The 27,623-nt window shown below is 41.8% G+C and overlaps 1 protein-coding gene across 3 annotated transcripts in view; it reads right to left on the minus strand.

The window, feature by feature from the left end:
- The window catches only part of ttc7b (tetratricopeptide repeat domain 7B), a 351,966-nt gene that overhangs the window by 214,351 nt on the left and 109,992 nt on the right, over positions 1–27,623 (minus strand). For all 3 annotated transcript variants that reach the window (XM_060829465.1, XM_060829463.1, XM_060829466.1), the window contains exons 7-8: positions 15,937–16,109; positions 8,249–8,312 (exon numbers count right to left, since the gene is read on the minus strand). In XM_060829465.1, coding sequence (XP_060685448.1) covers positions 8,249–8,312; positions 15,937–16,109 — 237 coding nt within the window. The remainder of the gene's footprint in view (positions 1–8,248; positions 8,313–15,936; positions 16,110–27,623) is intronic.

Genomic DNA, 27,623 nt, shown 5'->3' on the forward strand with positions numbered 1-27,623 from the left:
TGTTCCAACATTAAAAAAAACCAAGGCTTCACAAGCTGCTTACTTTATGGGCCTGGAACAGACCACTCTGTACCTCTGTTTCAACCTCTCTTTATTTAAAAGAAACCAGGACTAAGTATACTTCTTGAAGCCATAGTATTGTCATAACCAGTGCATCACAAGGTTGTGTACCCATCCCCTTACTGTACTCAGTGGATTTGAGGTCAAATTCTGCTCTAACTCCATTTCTAAATTCGCTGATCACACCATTGTAGTGGGTTGGACCTCAAACAATTCGACGGAATACAGGAAAATGACAGACACCTTAGTCGCATGGTGTAAAGACAACAATCTCTTCCTCAACATCAGCAAAACAAAGGAACTGGTCATCGGATTTAGGAAGTGGAATGGAGGTCATGCCACTGCCTGTATCAATGGTGCTGAGTAGAGATAGAACATAGAACATTACAGCGCAGTGCAGGCCCTTCAGCCCTTGATGCTGCGCCGACCTGTGAAACCAGTCTGAAGCCCATCTAACCGACACTATTCCATTCTCGTCCGTATCCCTATCCAATGACCATTTAAATGGCCACAAAGTTGGCGAATCTACTACTGTTGCAGGCAGTGTGTTCCACACCCCTACTACTCTCTGAGTAAAGAAACTACCTCTGATATCTGTCCTAAATCTATCACCCCTCAATTTAAAGCTATTCCCCCTCGTGCTCGCCGACACCATACTTGGAAAAAGGCTCTCCCTGTCCACCCTATCTAACCCTCTGATTATTCTGTATGTCTCAATTAACTCACCTCTCAACCTTCTTCTCCCTCACAAAAACAGCCTCAAGTCCCTCAGCCTTTCCTCATAAGACCTTCCCTCCACACCAGGCAACATTCTAGTAAGTCTCTTCTGAACCCTTTCCAAAGCTTCCATATCTTTCCTATAATTCGTGACTAGAACTGTATGCAATAATCCAAATGTGGCCGCACCAGAATTTTATACAGCTGCAGCATGATCTCATGGTTCCAAAACTCAATCTCTCTCCCAATAAAAACTGACACACCGTATGTCTTCTTAACAACCTTATCAACCTAGGTGGGAATTTTCAAGGATCCATGTATCTGGACACCAAGATCTCTTTGCTGAATCATTAGCCAGGTGCTCCGTGTTTCTGTTACTCCTTCCAAAGTGAATCACCTCACACTTTTCTGCATTAAACTCCATTTGTCACCTCTCAGCTCAGCCCAGCTCTGCTGCTTACCTCTGTCTCTCTGTAACCTACAACATCCTTCAGCACCACCCACAACTCTACTGACATTAGTATCATCTGCAAATTTACTAATCCATCCTTCTATGCCCTCATCCAGGTCATTAATAAAAATTACAAACAACAGTACACCCAAAACAGATCCATGCGGTACCCCACTAGTTACTGAATTCCAGGATGAACATTTCCCATCAACCACCATCTTATTTCAGCTAGCCAATTTCTGATCCAAATCACTAAACCCCATGCCTCTTAATTTTGTGCAATGGCCTACCATGGGGAACTTTACCAAACGCCTGACTGAAATCCATATACACCACATCAACCACTTTACTCTCATCCACTTGTTTGGTCGCCTTCTTAAAGAATTCAATAAGGATTGTGAGGCATCTTGAGATGTTCAAGAGCTTCAAATGCTTAGGAGTATACATGAACAAAAATCTGTGCTGGTCCATCCACATTAACACTACAGACAAGAAAGCACAACAATTGCCTCTACTTCCTCAGAAGACTAAGGAAATTCAGGATGTCCACAATGACACTTACAAATTTTTATAGCTGCACCGCAGAAGGCACCCTATCTAGATGTATCACAGCATGATACAACAATGGCTCTGCACAAGACCACAAGAAATTACAGGGTTTGCAGTCCAATCCATCACAAAAACCAGACTTCCACTGACTCCCGCTTCCTCGGGAAAGTAGCCAATGTAATCAAAGACCACTCACATCCTGATTATGCTCTCTTCCATCAGGCAGAAGATACACAAGTTGAAGTCACCTACCAATGGATTTAACAATAGCTTCTTTCCGACTGTTATCAGACTTATGAACAGAATTCTCGTACATTTAAAGTTGATCTTAAATATATGTAGCTGTAGCACTGTATTCTGCATTCTGTTCTATTATCCTGACGTACTTACATAAGGTACAATGTGTCTGGTTAGGATGCAAAATAATACTTTTCATTGTATTTCCGTTCATGTGACAATAATAAATCACATTAAAAGGACCGCGTACACAATTTCAAAACACAACAGAAATTTTGCCTTACTTTACTGCACTGAAGTGCACAGAGGGCAGTAGTGAGAAATGACAGGGGGATTCTTGGAAAAGATGGCTCACTCACCACAATTACAAAGTGGATCATGGAAGACCCAGTGTCAAAGAATAGGGATGCCTCAACCACGTAGTGTTTCCCTCCCTCCCTGCTCCTCAAACCAAAAAACGAAGAGAGGAGAGCTCTTCGAAAATTTATTTGTAGCTAAGAGTCTCAGCAGTGTGCATCATTTTGATCAGTAAAGATGCATAGACTCTGGGAAAACTTGTGATGTTGGATTAGATTTAGATTTTGTTGTCACGTGCACTCAAGCACAGGAATACAGTGAAAAGTGTCTAATGTAACGTCTCATGGCCCAATCTTAGGTACAAAGGGTGTCTAGGTACATAAAACTCAGGTACAAAGTACGAAGAGAAACAGAATTGAAAAGTTAAGCATTACCTTCATAGAAGTAGAAAAATAAAGAAATAATGTAAGAGTTAACATTAAAGTCTTTCTTAATATAAACTAGAAAAAAAAGGAATAAACTTATAAGCTGCCTACACTGGAAGCCATCGCTGCAGATACTGGGGGACCTTCCTCACCATTTGCTCTCCCAAGCCGCTGCCTCCCTAATCTTCCCCCATGCCTCTGGAACATTCCCAGGCAGGACCTGATTGCACACTGAGCCGAGACAATGCCACGCGCCACCAAGGGACCGTGCTGAGACCTGCCTGCGGCACCTCACTAAGTCCACTCTGAGGCTGGGAAGAAACATCAAGAGAACAGCAAAAAAAAAAGTGGGGGAGCATTTGGGAAATAGCGACCATAATACAATAAGGTTCAATATGAAGTGGAACAGGATAAAAATCAGATAAGGATTAAGATCCCAGACTAGTAAAGGGCAGATTTTAGGGCTCTAAAAGTTGGCCTGCAGCAGAAACCCATTTTGGTGGATGAAACAGTGAATAAAAAAATGAGAGACTTTATAAAGAGAAATGAATATTGGGCAAATCTACATACCCATGAGAAATGAATACAAGATATTAGAAGTTACAGCACTCTTTACCCTAGATGACTAAGGAAAATGGTGAGAAAGTAAGGAAGTAATAGCAGGTAAATGATGCAAACCGTAGAATAAGAAAAGCCAGGAGGAAGCATGAGGAAAGGGTGGCAGGTTGTGCTAAAAAAGATAGAATCAGAGAATCTTCACAGTGTGGGGATTGCAATCTACACCAAACCTCTGAAGAGCATCCCACATAGACCCAGCACCCCTCCCCACCACCCTATTCCTGTAACCCCACATTTACTATGTTTAACCCACTTAGTCTGCACATCCCTGGACACTACAGGGAATTTACAATTATCAATCTTACTAACCTGTACATTTTTGGACTGTGGGAGGAAACCAGAATCTTTTGATCTTGGCTCAATACTAACCAGATACTCCTTTTACTTAGTGAGCCACTAGCATGTTCTCAGGGGAGTAAAGGCGACTGAGTTCATTAAAAACAAAGAAAATACATTGCATCATCTTTCTGTGAATAAATAGCTGAAAACAAGACAATTATGAGCAAGTGAAGTGAACTAGCGTGCAGCTCAAAAAAGCGCTTTCTAAACAATCTGTGTGGGAGAAATACCTCAGTATTTCATAATAGATCAGGATAGTTACAAAGAAATAGGTCTAGTCAACTTCCAGGAAGGGACCCTGATGACTTTTGGGCCTCATTTACATGGGACTGCATTATCTTTGGACAGCATTGAGTAATAAGGAGGTAACTGAGAAGGTGGTTGTGTAAATTTCGAGGGGCCAAATAGGGTCTGCATATTATCAGGCAGCTAACAGGCAGACAAGAAAATCACAACCTGCATCATGACAATATGTGTGCTCCCCATAATATTTTAACTGATCACAGTTTCAACTCGGGTATTTATATCGGGACTTCTTCTGATCCATACTAAAGATATAACACACTGGAAAAATCCGCATGCTTGTTTTTAACAAGTAGAAACAAGTAATAATGTGTAGGAACTGCTCATTAGTGCTCTGTGTTTTTTGATAGATTAAAAGTATGAAAGCAGGAACTGAATCCGAGAAATTCTCTTCAGCTGCAAAGAGGAGCTCAGTTCCAAGATAAGATAAAAACAAATAGAGAAATTTGAAGACCATTTATACAGATGTAACTAATTAATCAGTCAGGGGTCAGTTAGCTCAGGTGGCTGGGTAGTTGATTTGTGTTGCAGAGCGATGCCAACAGGGTGGGGTCAATTACCGCACTGGGTGAGGTTAAAGAGAAGGTCACACTTCATGACCCCACTTGGTGACCCTCAGGTTAAACTCACCATCAGTCATTTCTCTCTCTCGCTAAGAGATAAGCCCTATAGTCTGCTTGGGTGGCTTTACATGTTGAGGGTTTACACAGCAGTCATCTTACAGGGTGCACAAACTGGTTCACTAATGTCCTTTAAAGAAGAATACTGTCATCCTGAACTGGTCTGGACTCCATGTGACTCCAGACCCACAGCAACGTGACTGGTTTTTAACCGCCCTCTGGGCAATTTAGAACGGGCAATAAATTGCCTAGTCAGCGATACCTACATCCTGTGAACAAATTTTAAAAAAAGGTGGTGGCAACAGTGACTGACAGAAACAAACTGAGAAACAAGAGTGCAAGAGTCAGAGATTGAGACACAGAAATAAAATGATTCAATTTTGAAATCATTATCCATGTGTTCAATTTCTTCCATGGCCTTTACCCATCTTATCTCCATCATCTTATCTAAGCTTACAACCCTTTTCAGAATGCTCAGTTGCTCTCATTTTTGTCTCTTGTTCCAGCATTCGCAGCCATGCCTTCCAGCTGTTTGGCTCTCAGCTACAGAATTCCCTCCCTGAATTTCTCGGCCTCTTTCACCTATAATAATTTATTCCAGAGTTTCATGCAGCTCAATGTCAGATTAGACCAGAAGACCATAGGACAAAGGAGCAGAAATTAGGCCATTCGGCCCATCATGTCTGCTCTGCCATTCAATCGTAGCTGATAGATTTATTTCAACCCCATTTTCTCCCTTTCACCCCGCAACCTTTGATCCCCTTGTTAATCAAGAATTTACCTATCACTGTTTTAAATATACTCAATGACCTGGCCTCCCCAGCGTTCTGTGGCAATGAATTCCACAGATTAACCACTTCCTGGCTGAAGAAGTTTCTTCTTACCTCTGTTCTAGAAGGTCTTTCTTTTACTCTAACAATGTGCACCCCGATCCTCGTCTCTCCTGCCAATGGAAGCACCTTTCCAACATTCACTGTCCAGTATTCAGTATTGTGTAAATTTCAATCAGATTCCCCTCATCTTTCTAAAACTCCGAGTCATGTCCCACATACCTCAAGATTCTGCTTGATAACATTCTTATGAAACACCTTGGGGCATTCTATTAGATCTAAGGCTGCATAAGAGTGCAAGCTGCTGTTGGTGATTAACAGCAATATTCGTTTGTAGTTTTAGAATCCTTTTCCAATTAATGTAGCTCTAAGGATTGCACATATTTTTCCAGTTCTGAAGGACCATGCATTTATGACAGCTGGAGGGTGGCCTGTCAGGCTGACAATACATGATCCTCAGAAGATGCCTAATGAGCTCTGAGATACCTCAGCTACCAAGTATTTTGTTCCCTATGTGGAGCATTCATAATCTTTGCTTAGCATTTCCCTTAGATCAAGAACTGGCTGTGTGGGAAAATCACTGACACAAGACCTTGCTGGAAGTGTACTGAAGCACCAATACAGTATAGCAAGGATCTACAGTCCACTGATAGACAGAATATTATAGACCAAAACAAGAACTTTAGCAAATTCAACTCTATATATATTTTGCGTAAATGTGTACATTAAGTCAGAATTTCTTTGTGTCTTCGATCATCTTGCAGACATTCAAACAGTGAAGGCTAATCAAAGAGGCATTCTGAATTCTACTTGTGGTGACTGTAAAGAGACGTCAGCAGAAAGAGATAAAGCACTAGATCAGTGTATAATGAAATACAAGCAAGAGAGTTGTCACTTTATATCATAGCCCTCGAAAGAGAAAAGGAATGCCATGTGATATAAACAGGTTATCTGTATTGTAACATAGATCACACAAGAGGACACAGTACGACATCAGTCCATTAAGCTTACGTTGAAATGGCAAACTCAGAAATGAAATAAGGAAACTAAGGAATTGAAAAAAAAACTTGTAAAATGAAGGTTCCTTTGCCAATGTCAATCAATATCTTTATGCACTAACACGTCACTCCCAATGCCAAGAAAATTCACCATTGAGAATTGGTGAACATTGAGAATTGACAGGCAAAGCATTGACAGGTCTCTCAGAAAATCAGAGGCCTCAATGCTGGCAACCTTAGGTCTCCAGAAGTGGCTCCTTTCATCTGCTGGCTGAGGCCTATTCATTGGGGTGAGGGGAGGATCCAACAGTGAGAAGGCAAGTTCCTTTTATGCTCTTCTCATAGGGTGGGGTCATGGTAGGGAGAGGCACTGGGTGAGGATGTTGGTGGCAAGAGAAGTGGGTACCTTCCAGAGGTCAGCCATTTGCTTTCCAGCTGTGCCTTCAAAAGCTCTCAAATTGGGACAATTGTAGAGCATCCTCCTTCAACTCAACAGGTAGATGAAACCTGGTTTCTCAGTTAGGAAACTAGCCACCTTTCTTGCCCTTTGGTAAGGCAGGTGATTGATATTTTCTAATCGACCTGTTCAGACATGTTATGATATACTAAATTTGAAAAAACAACTGCGGATGTTGGAGATTTGAAACAAAAACACAAATTGCTGGAGTAACTAAGGAGGTCTAGCCCATATGGGTGGCTGCATGGGAACTTATATGAGTGATTTGTGATTAAAAAATTATTTTTGTGACAGTAAATTGAAACTGGAATGTAGTTTCAACCTAGAAGAATTAAGCTCGAGAACTTTGCTACATAGTACTTATTATACCAAATCAAATTTGGCTGACTTGCAAGTACTTATCTTATTTGGAATGTTAAAATTTGTAAAAGTGACATGTAACTTGTGAATAAATCTTCTCATGATCATTGATTGAATTTATATAGATATAAGTAAGCTGGTTAAAATTTACCCAGAGTCAATCTGTTCTCTTGCTGATCTTTACGGACACAATACAAATCATTGTTTTAACTCGCATTATGTCAATGCAAATTCAATGTGACATGATTGACGAATTGGGGACACTGTTTTACTGCACAAACCTTTAATATGTGTGTTGGCTGTAATATAATTACAGAGTCAACACTAAGTGCTCTTTCTAAAGCATAATTTTTCTATAACACTGGGTAGGATAAGAACACAACCATCGCATTATTGAAGAATGGACTGTAGTCAGCCTTGCCCTCACTGAATCAGTGATGGAGTTCATTAGTTCAATAGTTGAAAAGGAACAACATGTATAGTTACACCAAGGAGGCAGAAGAATGGGCACTAAAGCACAATGTTCATTTGGACAGGTGATGCAGAGACCAAATGGCCAAATGACGTTGTTCACTGCTGTAAAGATTTTGTGAATCTGTGAAGAGCCAGCCATAGCTCAATTGACAGCATCCTTGCTTGCGAGCCAGAGACTTTGACCCCACAATCCAGACAGACAGTGCAGTGCTCACGGTGTTTGGCACTGGAATGCTGAGTAATCACTAGCATTGGATTTGTTGGGTTGAATGGCATTTTTCTGTATGCAGATGGGAGCTCAGAATGCCCAGTTAAAGAGAATTCTTTCTTTGCTGTAACTGTGCAGTCCAATGCATCTGTCAAAGTGAACAATCAGAATTTATTAACATGCTATTTCTTCATAGCATCCCTATTTCACATGCATTAAGTGGTCATTTCCATCGGGACCATTAAAATTACATTAAATGTCAACACAGTGAACTTGTGCCTCGGTTGTCAAGTAATCACACTTACCATAGATTCACTAATGAGCAGCAACAGAAGAGCCTCTTCTGTGTTTTCTTGAGGGCAGAAAATGCTGGAATATTAAGAGGATATAATAATGCAATTAACAGCTTTTCAGTTTTTAAAATTGGTCAAGAAAAGTCTAAAACTGTAATTTGAAATTTAAGCATTGCTAAAGAGACATTAAAGTTTTTCATTATGACATGCAAGAAACCAAGATTAGAAAGAAAGCACCAATTTAGACAGCACACATGACCTGAGTTATTCCAGCAGAGATTGACAACTAAATGTTCCTACTGTATGGCCATGCCAACATGGCTTAAAAAATCAGCACTCTCTTCCCATGCTGCACATTGGTTCTCTATCCAACTTTTTTTTTACTGCATCTTAGTCCTAATCAGTGAAGGATGAAAAGTGTCAACTTTGCGCCCCTTAGTAGCATGACTTCAGCTCGGTATTACCAAGCAATAATCTGAATTTTGAAGAGAAAAGTCAGGGTGAGGTTCCTCCTGCTGTAAATTTAAATGAAAATGTTGGTGAGAATTGTGCCCATTTTATGCACCATAAAGTAGTTAATAATCTGAAAAATAGGTTTAATATTCCCCAGTCAAGGGAAAGCTTTAGTCATCCTTGAAAAACAAACTCTAGGAAGAATATAACAAGATAGTGGCCAAACAAGAAAAAATTGTCATTAAAACAGGTTTCTTTAATATTACCAGGAAATTGGTCCTTTAGACCTTGTTTTCCTTTCAAATTCCCACTCTGAAATATTGAAGTATTTCATGGGTAACTCACCTCAATGGTCTTCATTTCTAAGGCAGGGCAAATGAAATCGTAGCCTTTCCCAACCAAGCATCCAAACATGCAAACAAGAATGCTCCTGCAGCAGGAATGCTGGCTGATTTTCATTTCCCAGACGCCTACAATTTCTTAATCAGCACGAGTTTTCTTTTCTCTCATTAGAAACCTGTAACACCTCATTATAGCCTTGGTTCAATAATGGACAAAAGAACTCAATTCTCAACATGAGATAAATGTGACAACCCTTGACATCAAAGTGATCAAATGTGGCATTGAGGAGCCCCAGCAAAACTGAAATTTTCTATTCTAGACAGGGCAAACTCGCCACTGGTTGGAGCCATATCTCACAGGTAGGAAGATGGTTGCAGTAGTTAGAGGTCAGTTATCTCAGCAAGAGTTCATCAGGGTACTGGCCTACACCCAAACATCTTCAGTTACTTCAGCATCCCCCTCCATGTCCCACATATGACCATGACTGCACAGCACTCATTCATGACTCCTTAAATACTGAAACTGCCCATATTCAAATGCAACTAGATGTGGTCAATAACAAGCTTGGGCTCTCATGTGGCAAGTAACATTCGTGTCACACAAATGCCAGGCAATGATCATCTCGAAAAAGAGACAACCGAACCACCTGACATTCTGTAGTGCTACCATCACTGAATTCCCTGCTGTTTACCACTGACCTGAAACTTAACTGGACTTGCCACAAAGACACAATGATTACAAAAGGATATGAGAGGCTAGTCATACTGTGGCGAGTAACTCACCCTGACTCTCCAAAGCCTATCTACAAGGCAAAAGTCAGCAATGTGATAGAGTACTTCCCACTTGTCTAGATAAGTGCAGCTCCAACAACACTCAAGAAGCTGAACACCATCCAGGATAAAGTAGACTACTTGATTAGCACAACATCAACACACTCTACCACTGACCTTCAGTAGCAACTGTGTGCACTATCTACAAGATGCACTGCAGAAATTCACCAAGATTCATCAGACACCACCTTCCAAACCCATGACCACTTCCATCTAGAAGGGCAAGGGCAACAGATACACAGGAACACCTGCAAGTTCCACTCACCATCCTGACTTGGAAATATATTGCCATTCCTTCAACATCACTGGGTCAAAAATCCTGAAATTCCCTCCCTAAGGGCATTGCAATCAACTTATGGCACAGGTGCTGCAGCGATTCAAGGTGACAGCTGACCACCTTCTCAAGGACACAAGAAATGGTCAATAAATGCTGGCCAACCAGCAATGCCCATGTCACACAAATACATAAATAAATTGTTACATGGTGCATTAAGGAAAACATCAGTTCTGCACCTGTAAGTTACATCCTCAGACTTAATATGTTATGTGCTTTGAATTAAAGTGCATAGCAACAATTTGACAATGACTTAACAGAACTGAAACTGGTCATTTGGCCTAATGGTTTTAAAATTCCATATATTCCATAAAAGTTTCCCCCATTTTAATTCACTTGACCTGATCAAAATGTAATCCATTCATTCCTCCCTCACATAATTATCCAGACTTCTCATACTATTCACCTTAACTACTCTGTGAGGAAGTGAATTTTGCATTTTAACCACACTCTTCAAAGAAAATTTGTTTTTCTGATCCATGAGATTTGGCTGGTTACCTCAGGACTTTTGTGACAGTAGCTATTTGAAGATACAACAGAAGTAGAACTTTTTCAACATGACTGCAATTTGTGCACACATGAATAAAAAGCTTTGGTTCTAGATAAACCTGAACAGCAGAATGTCCAAGGTACTGAAGAATTTCAATTAAAACTAATTTTTAAATGTACCACTCAGTGCAGACACCAAGAAACCATGCTTCATAACTTCTTGCTTTGTAAAAGTGTTCAGCACTGGAAAGGAAAGAAGGAGATCCTGCTCCCCTGGTCTTATGGCAAAGACTGAGCTTGTACTCCCCTGAACGTAGGAAATTAAGGAGAGAGCTAACTGAGGTGTTTAAGTTGTTCAAAGGGTTGAAAGGACAGACAGGGAGAATCTACTTCATCCTGTGGACAAGTGCAAAATAAGGTGTGGTGATGGCACAAGTTTAAACGTAGAGCTAGTCTGTTCAGAGAGGTGATGTCAGAAAGCACTCCTTTGCAGATTGTAGTGAAAATTTGGAGATCTTTCCTGTAGCCTGCTGTGCACTCTACTCCTTTTTACTTGCTCCAATCCAGACTATCTGGCACCAGATAACAGCAGACAGTAGAGTCTGTATCGGCTAACTGAAATTTACAAAGCTTCTGTTTTACACCTGCAGATCACTCCGGAAAGCAAGCGTCAATAAATTGATAACAGCAATATTCCAAACCTTCCAGGAAGTATTAGGAAACATAATTCTGCTAAATTCTGTTGTATTTTGGTTGGGTCACAATTAGAGGTTTGAAAGCCTTTATTCTGCTGGTGGTTATGCTCACATGGTCAGAACCACCATTCGTTCATCTTTCCCCTCTACTAAGGTCATGAGTGGAACTGAGGTATGATCCCAAAGGCATTGACAACTAGTGGGTATTCTTTGCCTTTGATACTGGACAGTGAATGCTGCTTGAGTGACTTCTCACTAAGCCTTCAGATGAAAGCCTTGCTCTTGAGCCTAACATAAAATCTGTACTTTTTCCATTTTCTGGTCTGCTCTTCATACTCTGCCATATTCTTCGTTCAAAATAGAGTGTTAGCAACTTCATCATCTGTTCATCTCAAAGGTGAACCTTAGAATATCTCCACTAGAAAACTTCGCCTATTCATCTTCTCTGTAACAACCCCTGTTCGCTACTGAAATCATTACATATGCCTTTATCACCTCAGGTCTCAATGTAGGAAAATCATGAAGACTTTGAAGACAACACAAATGATATTTATTGGAATTTGTTCCAAGAATGAGTGTTTACAGTTATTTGGATAGACTGGAGAAGCTGGGATGGTTTTCCTTAGCACAGGGAAGGCTAAGAGTAGATTCAACAGAAGTATTTTAAAATCATATTTTCAATGACCAAGAATTGATGACCAGAGTGTTCATATTTAACATAAATGTCAAAAATTGACAAAAAAAAATTGAGGAAAAAGTGTTTTTTTAAGCTATGAGTGGTTAGGATTTGCAAAGCATTCTAAGTTAGGAAAGTGGGTACAAATTCTGTGGCTATCAAAAGGGAATTGGACAAATATACAAAGAAAAACTGCAGTGACATGATGAAGAACGGGACTAACTGGATTACTTGATTTAAAAAAAAGGCTGATATAGGCTTGATTTGGAGATGCCGGTGTTGGACTGGGGTGTACAAAGTTATAAATTCACAACACCAGTTTACAGCCCAACAGAGAAGCACACTAGCTTTCGGAGCGACGTTCCTTCATCAGATGATTTTTAACTTGCTATAGGCTTAATTGCATCGGTGGCCTAAGCTACTCTACAACTATTACAGTGATTTAAATTATTTCACAATTTGCTTTTGTACTCTTCAGAAACTTCAGTTTTCCCAAAACTCGGATCAGATTCTACTGTTAACCCAATGAGCCCTTCTTCACTTCACTGATTCTCAGTTCCTCTAACATTATTTTATTTGTTAAGAAACACAGAATCCATGTCCATCTGAGAGAGTGATTTCCAGGCAAGATTTCTGATGCATGCACAGAGTAATCCAGGCTTCAAAAACTCAGCACAGTATTATGGGTGCTATGGCAGCTGTTGCAAAGGCAGCTGTGCCTGCCTATGATGGTGGTGTACAAAGGATGCAGATAGCTGGTTAGAGACAGTAGCAGGTTGCTACCTAGGTTTCCCTGTCAATTTTCCTGCTGTTGCACAGACTTCTCAGATCTGTATGCAGAGGTGGTTTTGGAATCAGAAGGCAATGCATCACGTGTGGAACCTCTATGCGGTTGTTCAGTTGTACATCTTAGAGATGATACTGGTTGCTAATTTCAGCTGTCGGTTAATTAAGGTTAGAAAAAGGAAGAAAAAGCTGTAAGCAGCAAAGATGCTTTAGTTAGCAGATTCCAGGCACTCCAGTTTCACAAGGAATCCGGAGGTGCTGAAAAGGCAATGGAAGATCACGAGCTCTGCGATACAGAGATAGGGGCAGCCAAATAAGTCATCTCTGTGCAGTTATGAGCTTTGTTTAACTTTGAAGGCTCACTGAAGTCCTATGATCTATCTGTTAGCTGACAGCACGGTTAAAGGAAGCCAACAAGTAATACTTATTTGGTGGAGCTGTGAAATACTGAAGGTTGGAGAAATCCGGGAGCACTGTCAGCTCAGTAAAAGTAGCTGTCTGCATAAGAGTTGGAATTGTGCTCATGAGTAGGTGTTGAAGTGCCACCTGAAGGATCTAGCAGAAGGAAGTCTTGTGTGAGCAGACTAGATCAGTTCTGAGGCAGTCCAAGACCAAGCAATTTCTAAATGAGTTCCAATATTAGTCTTCAAAAAGTGAACTGGAACCCCAGGCAAAGGAAACAAAGTTGTAATGAGATTCAATGGCCCATACAGTCACGATCATCTGAATGAGTTGCTGAGGAATCATGGAATCTGTCTTTGCCCCAAACTGCTATTGGTGGGCTCTTTGGGGTGCCTGATCACAGTTTTCTGTTAACTCTGTATATACTGCATCACTCAGAATCACAGAACCCCTAGTGTGGAAACAGGCTCTTCGGCCCAATAAATCCACACTGACCCTCTGAAGAGTAACTCACCCAGATCCATTCCCCTTCGCTATTACTCTACATTTACCCCGACTAGTGCACCTAACCTACACATCTCTGAACACTGTGGATAATTTAGCATGGCCAATTCACCTCACCTGCACTTCTTCGGACTGTGGGAAACCAGAGCATCCGGAGGAAACCCATGCACACACGGGGAGAATGTGCAAACTGCACAGATACTTGCCTGAGGCTCGAATTGAACCCAGGTCCCTGGTGCTGTGAGACAGCAGGGGTAACCACTGAGCCACCGTGCCACCCTATTTTTGATTGTGGAAGGCACTGTTGCACTTTTTAAAACAAGATACTGAAACACGTTGTGTGTGATGTTTACACTGCTGCTTTGTTCAAGTAGTGGGGGAAGCTGTTTGTAGATCCAACACCATGGGTTGCATGCAGAGGAAAATGTGGCCAGCCACAAACAGCTGATTGGTTTGTGCAAATTGTAATGAGGGGTGGATGCCAAAGGGGATCATTAGCCTGACAACAAGCTCTGGTTGGTTCCTGGGTGTCTGAACAGCTTGTGTACGTGAATGATACAGGGAGAAAGCCTTTGGACTGCTGGGAGGCCAGGATGATCTCTCTTTGCAGTAAAAATACCTGACGGCTGACGAATTCCAGATCAGAATTTGCTGCATAAAAACAATTTTCTCTTCATCCAGCCTCTTCATCCTTTTGCCAAACATAACTTCATTTTCTCTGTCAGATTAATGATCCTACTTTATCAAAACCACTGACAACTTTGAACACCTTTCCTTAATCATCTCCAACCTAAGGATGGCAAGCCCAGCTACTTTAGTATCATTCCACATTAGATTAGATTAGATTAGATTAGATTAGTTACAGTGTGGAAAAAGGCCCTGCAGCCCAACAAGTCCACACCGACCTGCCGAAGCGCATCTCACCCAGACCCCATTCAGCTAACCTGCACATCTTTGGCTGTGGGAGGAAACCGGAGCACCAGGAGGAAACCCATGCAGACACGGGGAGAATGTGCAAACTCACACAGTCAGTCACCTGAGGCAGGAATTGAACCCGGGTCTCTGGCGCTGTGAGGCTGCAGTGCTAACCACTGTGCCACCGTGCTGCCCACTGATTTCGAGAAGAATTTATAATAAATAGAAATAAAGAAAACTAAGCTAAGGATTTAAGCCTATTCAACAGCCTACCAAAGTAGCTTTGTCTTAGCAAAAGAAACTAGCAAGGGCTTCTTTTAGGACAATCAACTTCTTTCTGAGACAGCCAGGTAAACCAACATATGGAAGCTGATATGGCATCTGATTTGAAAGGAATAAAAGTAAGCCTCAAAATAAATTGGCATGCACTTGATGGCTTAAAAGGATTAGATAGCATGTACCTTGGGAAATAAATGTTCATCATCAACAATCTGTATAACTGTATAGCTGGTGTCCCAGCTGTACGATCAATACAGGCAATGTAATTTATCATCATAAAACCAAAATAAATTTCTGAACAAACCATCAGATGCAGTTCTTAAGGATCACAATTATCAATGCAACTGACATTAAGGGCACTTAATTAGTTAAACCATCTGGGGCCAAACATTCATAAGGTTCAGCACCAAAAAAACCTCCCAAGGCAGAATAGTCCATTCTGAAGCTTAATGACAATAATTAGGTTTTGTATGAAAGACCTAAGAAAACAAGAAGGAGAAAACTAGAAATTAGCCCCGAATAAGACTACAAACTTTCAGGGTGCCACCAAAAAATAGCAAGTATTGAATAATTCATTGCTCCTCCAGTGTTGGGCTTATCTGTCTGTTCCTGAGAAATCAATTATTATTTTTGTTATAACAAAATTCTTTTAGGACATAGAATTTGAATTAAACATTTTTCAAAACAGAGAACAGGTGCCATTTTTCTTACCCAATTTGAGTGGATAGGTCATTCAAAATAATCAACCTCAGTTTATGTGGAGGACATTTTGCATCATAAAGCCAAGGTATGGAATTGAGCTGGATGGCCCCATGAGGTGCTGGAAATGTGCAACTCTTTTTCTCAAATGTACTGCTTAGGATGGGAGTCAACTGAAACTGAGATTGTTAGATTTGTGTCTGGCAAGAGTATCGTGGATTATAAACCAGATTTATTTGGATGGCAGAATAGACCAAAAATGATGATGCGTATGTTTTCATCTTCCTACGACTCACCTATCTCCAGTGTACACTTTGGGCCTCCTGCTTAGTGCATAATTCTTTGTGTTAGAGCTCACATGTAGCGGGTCATCCAGTAGGGAATGCTGTGGAGGATCTTCCAGTGGATTCCAGTAGCTCTGCTCACACATTCCTCGTAGGAGTATTTCCGCAAGTTGTCTGGCAATTGTCTGCAAGGTACAGAATGCAAGAAAAATGTTTGTTTTATTCCAAAGAGAAAACTGTGCATTTTTAATATTATTGGTTTCATCACCTTGAAAAATAAGTATTTCAAAGACAAACTCTTGTACATAGCTTACTCCTACATTGTTTTTTTTAATTCTTCCCTTCCAAATTCCTGCTCTAATCATTTCATAGAATCCCCACAATGTGGAAACAGGCCATTCAGCCCAATAAGTCCAAGCCAACCCTCTACAGAGCATCCCACCCAGAACCCCCCCCCATCTCCCCACCACCCACCCTATCCCTGTACCTCTGCATTTCCCTTGACTTTTCCAACTAACCTACACATCCCTGTAGTTTAGCATGACCAATCCACCTAAACTGCACATCGTTGGACTGTAGGAGGAAATTGGAGCATCTGGAGGAAACCCACACACAGACATGGGGAGAATGTGCAAACTCCACAGAGACAGTCGCTTAAGGATGGAATTGAGCCTGGGTCCTTGGTGCTAGGAAACAGCAGAGCTAACCAATGAGAGACTGTGTGCCACCCATTCTTTCCTTTATGCCTTTTTTACTGAAGTCCAGTCTCCAACTGAGGACCAGAGACTTGAGAACAGTATTTAGACTGCCATTCCAGTGCAATACTGAAGTCGGAGGTGACTCCTTTGGAAGGGACATTATCACCGTCTGTTCTTTTATTTTAATGTTTTGAAGAAAGGAATTCTGTCTGATGTTCTGGGGCAATATGTATTCCTTACTTAACTGGTCAATTTGTGGCACTACTCAAGAAAGAGTGAGTAGTTTTTCTGATGCCTGGCCAACATTTATCTCTTAACCAACTTCTCCAAAGGAAGGTCTCTGAGTTAGAAAGTCATAGTTTAGAGTTTTACTCCTGAGACACAAGCACAAGTGTGACACACCTAGCATGGGGCTGAGGGACAGTTACAGTGTCAGAGTTGTCGTCTTTTGGCTGAGATATTAAATCATCTTCCCTCTATGGAAACAAAGAAGATCTCAGCATCAAAAGAAAAACCAAGGAAGTTATCCTTGGTGTGACCAATAGTTATTTTTTCATTCAATAATCATATTTAAAAATCTGTTATTACCATATAGCTATTGGGAGGGGCTTGCTTTGTGAAAATTCAGAAGATGTGTTTCGCATAACACTGATTACACATTCAAAGTACTTCACAAGTTAGAAGGTGTTTCTGGATGTCATGAGATAGTACAAGGAGTTATATAAGTAAGCTTGCTTTCTCTTATTGAAATAGCTTCACAGAGGCTAGTATTCCATCAACAAGTCACCTTTTACTCACATGTGCATTGTACTTGACACTGGTCTGGCTTCCTCGGAACCAGATCTCAGACTGAACAGAACTCTGCACTCCTGCTTATATCTGTCAGCCAGAGCTCCCTGGTCCAGATTAACAGCCCAATCAGGGAACTCATTTTCTTTGAAGTCCACCTGGCTGACCTCATTACAACCACTACACTTGTCTTTAAAATGAAAGGTGTGCGACTGCTGAAGATCTGCAGAGGAATACTCAAGTCATATCTATCCGAACCAGAATCTCAGAATTGTTATGGGCAGGAAGAGGCCATTTGGCTCATGCCAGTTCTCTCAGCATTTTGGTTAGTAGTGCTGGTCTCCTGAAGTTTCTCTTTCCTTGACAGTTTTCCTTCCCGGCTGTACTTAAAGGCAATCTTGCATGAGAATGATAAGTAAAGTTCTGCACTTTTATGAAGTGTCACAGGTATTTGAAAAATTGTTCAAAGAAAAAGCCCAGAAAAAAAAGTGGTCAAAATCACAGGTGGTGGTTTTTGTGGTGGTGGGGTGGGCAGGAGGGAGAAGGGAAGGAGAAAGAAAGAAGGGAACAATGATATTCATAAATAAAGTTAGTGATTTTCCTTCTTAAAGTATAATTTGCAGCTGCAAGCAGGGAAAAATTAAAGCAACATAATAGGGCTCCTAATGTGTTTGGAATGCAGAGCAAGAAAAGATTTTGGAAAGCAAGGAACACTTCCAGTTCGAAGAAATGGAAAAAAAAACTCATGATTGCAAGATAATTAAACAGATGGTTAAGGGAGAAAATCAGGAAAATAAAAAATTATCCAAGGGGAAAAATAATTGGAAACTGTTCAGTGAAGAGAAGACAAAAAAATCCTAATAATTAAGAAGAAAACTACTGAGTCTATAACACCCACAGTGTCTATATTTAACTTCAAATCTTCTGATGGAAACAGATCTTATGCCAGTAAAAGTGAGTCAGCTTTCAGATCTCTCTCCGGTCATATCACAGATGGTAACTGCCAAAATGTTGAAAATCAGATTATTTATGAAAATTGTATGTGATAGAAGGATCCTACATGAAATGAGTTAATCCAGCTCAAGCCTAACGCCTAGAGCAATACAGGTCTATGCCACAGACCTTGAGGTTAGCAGTAACTCTGAGTCACAAGGGGATAGTTAGGATGGAAACCATTAGTGCAGCAAAAAGCTGTTTTCCACAGTTGGAGCATGGAGATACAGGCGACACAAGTATCCGTGGAATCATTTTCTGCTGTTTCAGTTACCCGCAGCCAGAACATATCATAGGGAATGTTCTGGAATCAGGGACCAGGAGGCTGCTGGGATAGTACGTTTCCTACTTAAGTGAATGGGCTAGCTCCTATTCGCAGTTGCAGGCTTCCATGGTATGTCCTGGAACATATCCCCCGACACATTAAACCAGACACACAGAAAAGCTCACCTCAACAGCGCAATCTGTTAAAGTATGAGTGACCAACAACTGCAAAAATCCCTCTATGTAAAGAAAACATTTAACAATTTATTCATTAATTCACACAACAACATTGAACACCAACTATCTATGCTGTAATCCTCCTTTGTCTGATCAATTTATGTACCTCCCACTCTGCAACAACATATTGATCCGATAAAAACCTCCGATTAAGTTTAACAAAAAATATCAAATTTCAAAACCAGTCTGTTGTCATTTTTTCTTTGGTATCTTCGTCTGTACTTTTCTGGGTCTTTTCTTCGGTCTTAGAACAATACAGCGCAGAACAGGCCCTTCAGCCCTCGATGTTACGCTGACCTGTGAATTAATCTAAGCCCATCCCCCTACACTATCACATCAACACCCAAGTTGTTTAAATCTCCCTTGAGACTGAAATGAAGAAAAGCTTTTCCCATTAGCTAATTGTTAATGATTAAATGCTTGGGAATGAGATGTTGGGCAGAAGCAAGTCTGCTTCACAAATTTCATATGAAAAGGTACCTTTCTGAGAGAGGCTCTGCAGGCCGTATTTTCATTGGTGCTCTTTGCTGCTCTGGCTAACTGTTCAAAACATCCGACTTTATATTCTCCAAAACATCGGACCGTATCATTGTTTTGATGTCATCAAAACATTAAAATTCAAATTCAATTTGATTTTGGTATCTCCGAGCATAGTTTAAACTGATTGGTCCAATTCAAATTTGTTGTGTACCATGGCAACGCAGCTCCAGCTATTTGTTTTACAACCAAATGTTTACATTTTTAAATTGTTTAGCACATTCTGTGCTATCACATAGTCCTTTCCAGCTTTCACTCTCTCTTAAAGGTACAGTGTACACCTATACCTTCATAACACTGATAATAGGCTAACTGGTTTAATGCATTAAAATCCTGATCTCCCTGCTACAGGGAAGATGTTGTGAGACTTGAAAGGGTTCAGAAAAGATTTACAAGGATGCTGCCAGGATTGGAGAGCTTGAGCTACTGGGACAGGCTGAATAAGCTGCAGCTGTTTTCCCTGGAGCATCGGAGGCTGAGGGATGACCTTATAGAGGTTTGCAAAATCATGAGGGGCATGGATAAGGTGAATAACCAAGGTCTTTTCCCTGGACTTGGGGAGTCCAAAACGAGAGGGCATACGGTTAAAGTGAAAGGGGAAAAATTTAAAAGGGACCTGAAGGGCAACTTTTTCACACAGAGGGTCTTGCATGTATGGAATGAGTCGGCACAGGAAGTGATGGAGACTGGTACAATTACAATATTTAATTGGATAGCTGTATAAATAGGAAGGGTTTAGAGGGATATGGTTAAAGAATGCAGTGCTGGAAAAGCACAGCAGGTCAGGCTGCATCCGAGGAGCAGGAAAATTGACATTTCAGTCAAAAGCCCTTCTTCAGTAATTGGAGGGATTGGGGTCAAATGTCGGTAAATGGGACTAGATTAGTTAAGGATATCTGGTCGGGATGGGCGAGTTGGTCAGAAGGATCTGTATCCATGCTATACATCTCTATGGCTCTATGAACTGGTCTACAATTCCCAGTTTTCTCTCCACCCTCCCCACCTTTTTAGAAAAAAAAGCATTATATTATATTCACCACCTTCCAATCTTGCGAGACTGTTCCAAAGTCTAATAAATGTTAGAAGACGGCAAACACTACATACATACTTCCATGTCCTCCTGTTTTTGCAATCTGGAGTGGCAAACTACAAAAATTGTTTATTCCTGTCTGGTGCAAGACTGCAAAGAGAAGAGGAGGACTCAGGGATGGATTAAGAAGTGGAAACTAGAATGTGACAGTAAGCTTGCTTGGAACTTAAGGAGTGACTCTTCTTGAGGTGAAGGCTGAGACTAATTCTTCGGTATCGTGAGGTTTGAAGATTCTCTTCTAAGAGAGCAGAGATGATGCTGTCATCCATATGCTGAAGTTCTATAAGTGAGGTTAGTGTTGTTTTCTTCTTGGATTTCAACTGGTTAAGGTGGCAACGTTTGCCATCCATCCTGTACATAATGTCCAAACCACTGGAAAATCTGTTCTTGATGAGACGAAGAATGACAACAACGAAGATGGAGAAAATTATGTAAGTGATGAAACCTCCATCCTTAACCTCAAAGGATTGTGTCATTTTACCAGTGAGGACCATCTGTCATAGTGAAGACGGAGAATGTTAATGAATTTCACTGGACACCTGGCCTTTTGGAAGGATCTTTAAAAGTACTTTCCGATTACTGAGTCAAAAGTCTTGGTAAGGTTGATGAAGGCCACGTACAGTGGTTGTGTTATCCCTGTCATTTCTCTTGGAGTTGCCAAGTACTGAAAATCATGCTCATAATTCCACAGTTTGTTCAGAAGCCACACTGCCTCTCGGGAAGGTTTTCCTTGAAGACTAGTGAAGATTCATGCGATGATTTCCCTGGCAATGGGGAGATTCCTCAATAGATCCCACAGTCCCCTTTGTCTCCCTGCTTGAAGATGCTGGAATCCGATCGAACTCTGTGGCTTTTTGATTCTTCATGTGTCTAGTGGTGCCTTAAACTTCTGCCACACTAGGTAGGAGTTCAAGATCATCCTCAGTGTGGAGCTGAGGGATTTCCTCAAACATGTCCTTGGTGATGATTTTCTTGTAGTTTAGGAGTTCTTTAAAATGCTGTCCCTGTTGGAGGCTGGTGTTTTTCCTGATTCTCAAGGTGGGGGGGGCCAGCCTTACTCCGCACCAGTTTGAGGCTGAAGGTGTTGGGTCCGTGGCACTGAAGAAACCATGGCTGTCATGCTTGTCAGCAAGCAGTTGCAGCTCCTTAGCTTTCTCAGACCACCATCAGTTCTTGATTTTCCTCATTCTTTATATCTCCACCTTTATTGTTTGAGAAGTTCACCTCTTTGCCTCACTGTTGTTTTTTTTTAAAGACACGTAGAGCCTTCCTCTACTTGTTGATGGCATCTTGGATACGAACATTCTTATTGAAACAGTCTTGGCGTTTCCTGGTCTTGCAGCCAATGGTTTCTTCACAGCATATCTTCAGCACTTTCCAGATTTCCGCCATTCTGTTAAAATGAATTCTTCAGAGATTTTGGTGTCAACACGATTGGAAGCTCATGAGTCTGCTCGACTCTTGAAGCTGTGCAATGTTGAGCCTTTTTCTAAGCTGTTTGTTTATTTTCAGCTGTTCCTGGTGGCATTTGATGGACATCAAGGAGCAGGTGAGATGATGGTTTGTCCAGCAGTTATATTTATTGCTCATTACTTTGGTAATGAGAACATCCTTTTGCACGATGGTGTGGTCAATCACATGCCAGTGCTTTATTTGTGGATACCTTCAGAAAGTCTTGACCTTGTTTTTATGGAGGAACACTGGGTTAGTGATGACCAGCTGGTGTTCCTCACATTTGGTGAGCAGGAGAATTCTACTGGTGCTCCAATTCCTAACTCCTCCCTTTTTGATGGTTCCTTCCCAGAATTGGTATCCTTTCTGTCCCTGATACTGAGGTATCCAAGAAGGCTAATTATATTTTCATTCAGGATTTTGGTAAATATGGTGTTCAAAGTGGAATAGAAGCTTTCGTTGGACTCATCTGTGGCATCAAGGGGTTAGAGCACAAGTACTCACAACCATTGCATGTTGGTTCATGGCAAGTTTTAAAAACAGACAATTGCTGATGCCAACAGGGAACTTCGAGAGTTGGTTGATAAGTTCATTCTTCATAGCTAATCCAATTCCACGGTGCCCTAAGTTGATCCTTAGGTTTTCCTCTTCAGAAGAAGGTGCGACCACCATCTTCTTTCCTGAGCTGCCCTTCACCTACTCTTCACACCTCCTAGAGGTCAGCAATATCAATGTTGAACTGCCCGAATGGGCACTTCTTCATTCCAGGCAATTATTTTGTTTGTCATACATTCCAGGTTCTGAGATTTGAGTTTTGCTCCATTTTCAAATTGCAGGAAATTGAGCCTGCTAGATGTGGTTTTTCAGCCAGATTGGTAACAGAACAGATCATTTCTAGCATGCCTTTTCTGACTCCTTCCCAGTGTGGAGTGAGCAGAGTGGATCCTGAAGAGGGCTGCTCAGTCACGAAGAAAGCTGACAAAATGCTCTCCTGTTCCTATTCCAAGAGTGACATGACTGAGTCAAATACAGGCACTTTTGAACTGGCCTAAAGCTACAAAATTCCAGATCTCACATTCCTGCTCCAGTCACCTCTTGCCAATCACCGCAGGGTTTGTGTTGTCTGTGTGTCAGGGGTTTGCATTATTTTAGATAAATGCTTTGTGTTAGACAACTTTTAAGATGGGATTGCTACTGCACATCAGCAAACACATGATCCTTGACCGAAAATCCAGTTTCAGTAGCAAGGAAATCTCAATGACTGAGGATTACCCAACTAATACGGTCGTCATCCGCTGCTGCAGCCACTGATATCATGCAAGTGTTTTCGCCTGGACTGCTACTGATGATTTATTTTGGATTGCGCTTTTTCTGGTCCCTCCTCTGTGACATTACTGTCATAGGTGGCCTTGCCAGCAGTTGAGAACTCCTGAAGACATTGCTCATGCGATCAAGTGAATACTCAAGTCCCTTCACCGCATCAAGATGGCAATTCACTGACAGGTCAATTTTAAACACTCCAGCATTAGGTGCTGTGGCTTCCCATAACAAGAGCCAAAGCCCCAGATGATTCTATCTACTTTTGCACCTCTTTTTCCTCCTTCAAAGCACTGTTTGACTGAGCTTGTAGATATCTGTCTAAAATCTATATTACTAGATGTCATATTTTGTTTTACAGAAGCATAGAACTGCCACAGTATGGAAGGAGGCCACTCAGCCCATCGAATCTACCGAGGCTACACATCCCTGGACATGACAGGGCAATTTAGCATGGTCAATCCACCTAACCTGCAGATCTTTGGACTGAGAGAGGAAACTAAAGCAGAAACTCATGCAGACAAGGAGAGAATGTGCAAACTCCACACAAACAGTCAATCGAGGCTGGATTTGAACCAGAGTTCCTGGTACTAAGGCAGCAGTGCTAACCGCTGAGCCCCCGTGTCACTCTTTATGGTATTCCTGTGAAATACCTTGGGATGTCTTATCATATTAAAGGCTCTATACAAACATAAGTTTTTGGTGTATCACTCAAAACTATCATATTGAAACATCAGTTATAGAAATACAATGGTTGCAAGAGCAGGTCAGAAGCTAGAAATCCAGCAGCAAGTAACTCATCTCCTGACTCCCCAAAACCTGTCCACCCTCCGCATGGCACAAGTCAGAAATATGTTGGAGTACTCCCCACTTGCCTCAATGGGTGCAGCTACAACATTCAAGAAGCTGGACATCAGCCAGGCCAAAGCAGCCCACTTGATGAGCACCACATCCACTAACATCCACTCCCTCAATCACTGGCACTCAATAGCAGCTGTGTGCACAACCTACAAGATGCACTGCAGAAATTCTGCAAAGCTCCTCAGACAGCAACTACCAAATGCATGGCCACTTCCATCAAGAGGGACAGCACATAAATGGAACACCACAACCTGCAAGTTCCCTTCCAAGGCACTCACCATCCTGACTTCGAAATACATTTCTGTTCCTTCAGTGTCACTGGGTCAAAATCCTGGAAAGCCTCTCTAACAGCGCTCTGGGCCCACCTATAGCACATGCATTGCAACAGTTCAAAAAAGCAGCTCACCACCATCTTCTCAAGGGGCAACTAGGGACGGGCAATAAATTTCGAGTCCAGCCATCAACGCCTATGTCCAACATCTGCTGCACTTTGCTTTTGATTTGTCTGTTATTCAACTTGACCAATGAGGTGATTGACCATAGTATTGTGTTATAAATTCAACATACACCACAAACTAACTTAATTTCCATTCATTTTCAGATATAATTGGCTCAGACAGAACCATTTTGGTGGTTTATCAATTAGGTCAGAAATTAGGAGACGTTAACAGACACAGTTACCAAGATAGCTAAATAGATAAAAATAACAAAACAAAAACAAAAATTGCTGGAAAAGCTCAGCAGGTCTGACAGCATCTCTGGAGGGAAATCAGAGTTAATACTTCTGGTTGATTGACCTTTCCTCGGAACTGATTTACAGCATTCACAGTTTCTTCAGTAAGACGCTTAATGATAAAGTCCTAGGGAATTCTCCTGAACAAAGAGACCTTAGAGTGCAGGTTCATAGCTCCTTCAGAGTCGCAGGTAAATAGAATAGTGAATCAGGCATTTGGTATGCTTTTCTTTATTGATCAGAGCATCGAGTATAGGAGTTGGGAGGTCATGATGCGGCAGTACAGAACATTGGTCAGGCCACTTTTGGAATACTACGTTGTAAGTCTGGTCTCCCTGCTATGGGAAGGATGTTGTGAAACTTGAAGGGGTTCAGAAAAGATTAATAAGGATGTTGCCCGGATCGGAGGCCTTGAATTAGAGGGAGAGGCTGAACAGGCTGGGACTGTTTTCCCTGGAGCGTCAGAGGCTGAGGGGTGACCTTATAGAGGTTTATAAAATCACGAAGGGCATGGATAGGGTAAATAGACAAGGTCTTTTCCCAGTGGTGGGGGAGTCCAGAACTAGAGGGCAAAGGCTTAGGGCAAGATGGGAAAGATATGAAAGGGAACTAAGGGGCAACATTTTCCCGCAGAGGGGTGGTACGTGTATGGAATGAGCTGCCAGAGGAAGTGGTGAAGGCTGGTACAATTGCAACATTTAAAAGGCATCTGGAAGGGTACATGAACAGGAAGGGTTTAGAGAGAAATGGGCCAAGTGCTGACAAATGTAGGGCGACGTGGTGGCTCAATGATTAGCACTGCTGCTTCACAGCACCACGGACCCAGGTTCAATTCCAGCCTCAGGCGACTGTGTGGAATTTGCACATTCTCCCAGTGTCTGTGGGTTTCCTCTGGGTGCTCTGGTTTCCATCCACAATCCAAAGATGAGCAAGTTAGGTGAATTGGCCATGCTGAATTGCCCATAATGTTCAGGGTTGTGTATAGGTTTAGCTTAGATTTAGTTTAGATTCCCTACAGTGTGGAAACAGGCTCTTCGGCCCAACAAGTCCATACCAACCCTCCGAAGAGCAACCCACCCATTCCCCTATATTTACCCCTTCACCTAACACTACGGACAATTTAGCATGGCCAATTCACCTAACCTGTACATTTTTGGACTGTGGGAGGAAACTGGAGCACCCGGAGGAAACCCACACAGACACAGAGAGAATGTGCAAACTCCACACAGACAGTCGCCTGAGGCTGGAATCGAACCCGGGTCCCTGGCGCTGAGGCTGCAGTGCTAACCACTGAGCCACCATGCATTAGTCAGGGGTAAATATAGGGTAGGGGAATGGGTCTGGGTGGGTTACTCTTTGGAGAGTTGGTGTGGTCTTGTTGGGCCGAAGAGCCTGTCTCCACACTGTAGGAATTCAAATTCTAATTCTAAATGGGACCAGATTAGGTTAGGACAACTGGTTGGCATGGATGAGTTGGACCAAAGGGTCTGTTTCAGTGCTGCACATTTCTCTGTCTTTCTCAGATAAAAATAATGATCCTTGCTTGGTTCTTGTCTTGATTTCAAATCAACGTAAAACCTGTATTCATTTGTACCTCTCTAATGTTTTAAAATATCCCAAAGTGCTTCATGGGATATTGTGCGAATAAATGTTAATACAGAGTCACTTATGGAGACACATTAAGACAGACAACCAAAAGCTTCAATGAGCCACGTTTTAAGGATCATCTTAAAGGAAGCGAGGGGGAAAAATAGAACTTTGGAGAGGAATTCCAAGCTCAGCAACTGAAATCACACCCACCAAGCAGCAGTTTATTCTTAGGGCTGAATGAAGTCACAAGGATGGTCATGGAAGGATTGGAAAATTGCAGATTATAAAATGAGGTGTGGTTGGACTGAATGCTGCAAGTCTCCAAGCACAGAATGGATGATCAGGACTCGATATAAATGAAATACAGAAAGTGCTGCAGAAACTCAGCATGTGGTGGTATCTGTGAAAAGGAAAAGAGAGTGAAGGTTTCAGGTCCAAGATGACCCCTTCCTTGAAACTGAAGTAGGCTAGAAAATTACTGTATTTATCGACAAAGCGGAACGGGAGCAAGAGAAATGGATCGTAAGGGTATTCAAAATGTCCGGCAAGGGTCAACATTAGATTAGATTAGATTACTTACAGTGTGGAAACAGGCCCTTTGGCCCAACAAGTCCACACCAACCCACCAAATCACAATCCACCCAGACCCCTAACCTAACACTACGGGCAATTTAGCGTGGCCAATTCACCTGACCCGCACATCTTTGGACTGTGGGAGGAAACCGGAGCACCCGGAGGAAACCCACGTAGACACAGGGAGAACAGGCAGGAATTGAACCCGGGTCTCTGGCGCTGTGAGGCAGCAGTGCTGACCACTGTGCCACCGTGCCGTCCCAATGCAAGCTATAGAGCAACACTTAATTAGATACATTTAGTCTTCAAAACTCAACATTGAATTCAATAAGTGTCCTTCATTTTCATTACATCAAGCCCCTCTCCTGGCAGGGGTTTGCTCTCAAGTGATTCTGCTGCTACTAACACCTATTCTACACCGATATTTCTTCTCTACTCCCTTTGCTTTTGGACAGCGTCGCCACCCATTCCACTTGTTCCCCCTGCCCCCCGTCTTTCAATAGCATTAAAAGGAAATTTTTTTTTCGCTACCTCCACCCACCCCCTCACCCTGCAGTTTCAAAAA

The sequence above is a fragment of the Hemiscyllium ocellatum genome, chromosome 8 (genome assembly GCF_020745735.1).
Source record: "Hemiscyllium ocellatum isolate sHemOce1 chromosome 8, sHemOce1.pat.X.cur, whole genome shotgun sequence".
Taxonomy (NCBI): domain Eukaryota; kingdom Metazoa; phylum Chordata; class Chondrichthyes; order Orectolobiformes; family Hemiscylliidae; genus Hemiscyllium; species Hemiscyllium ocellatum.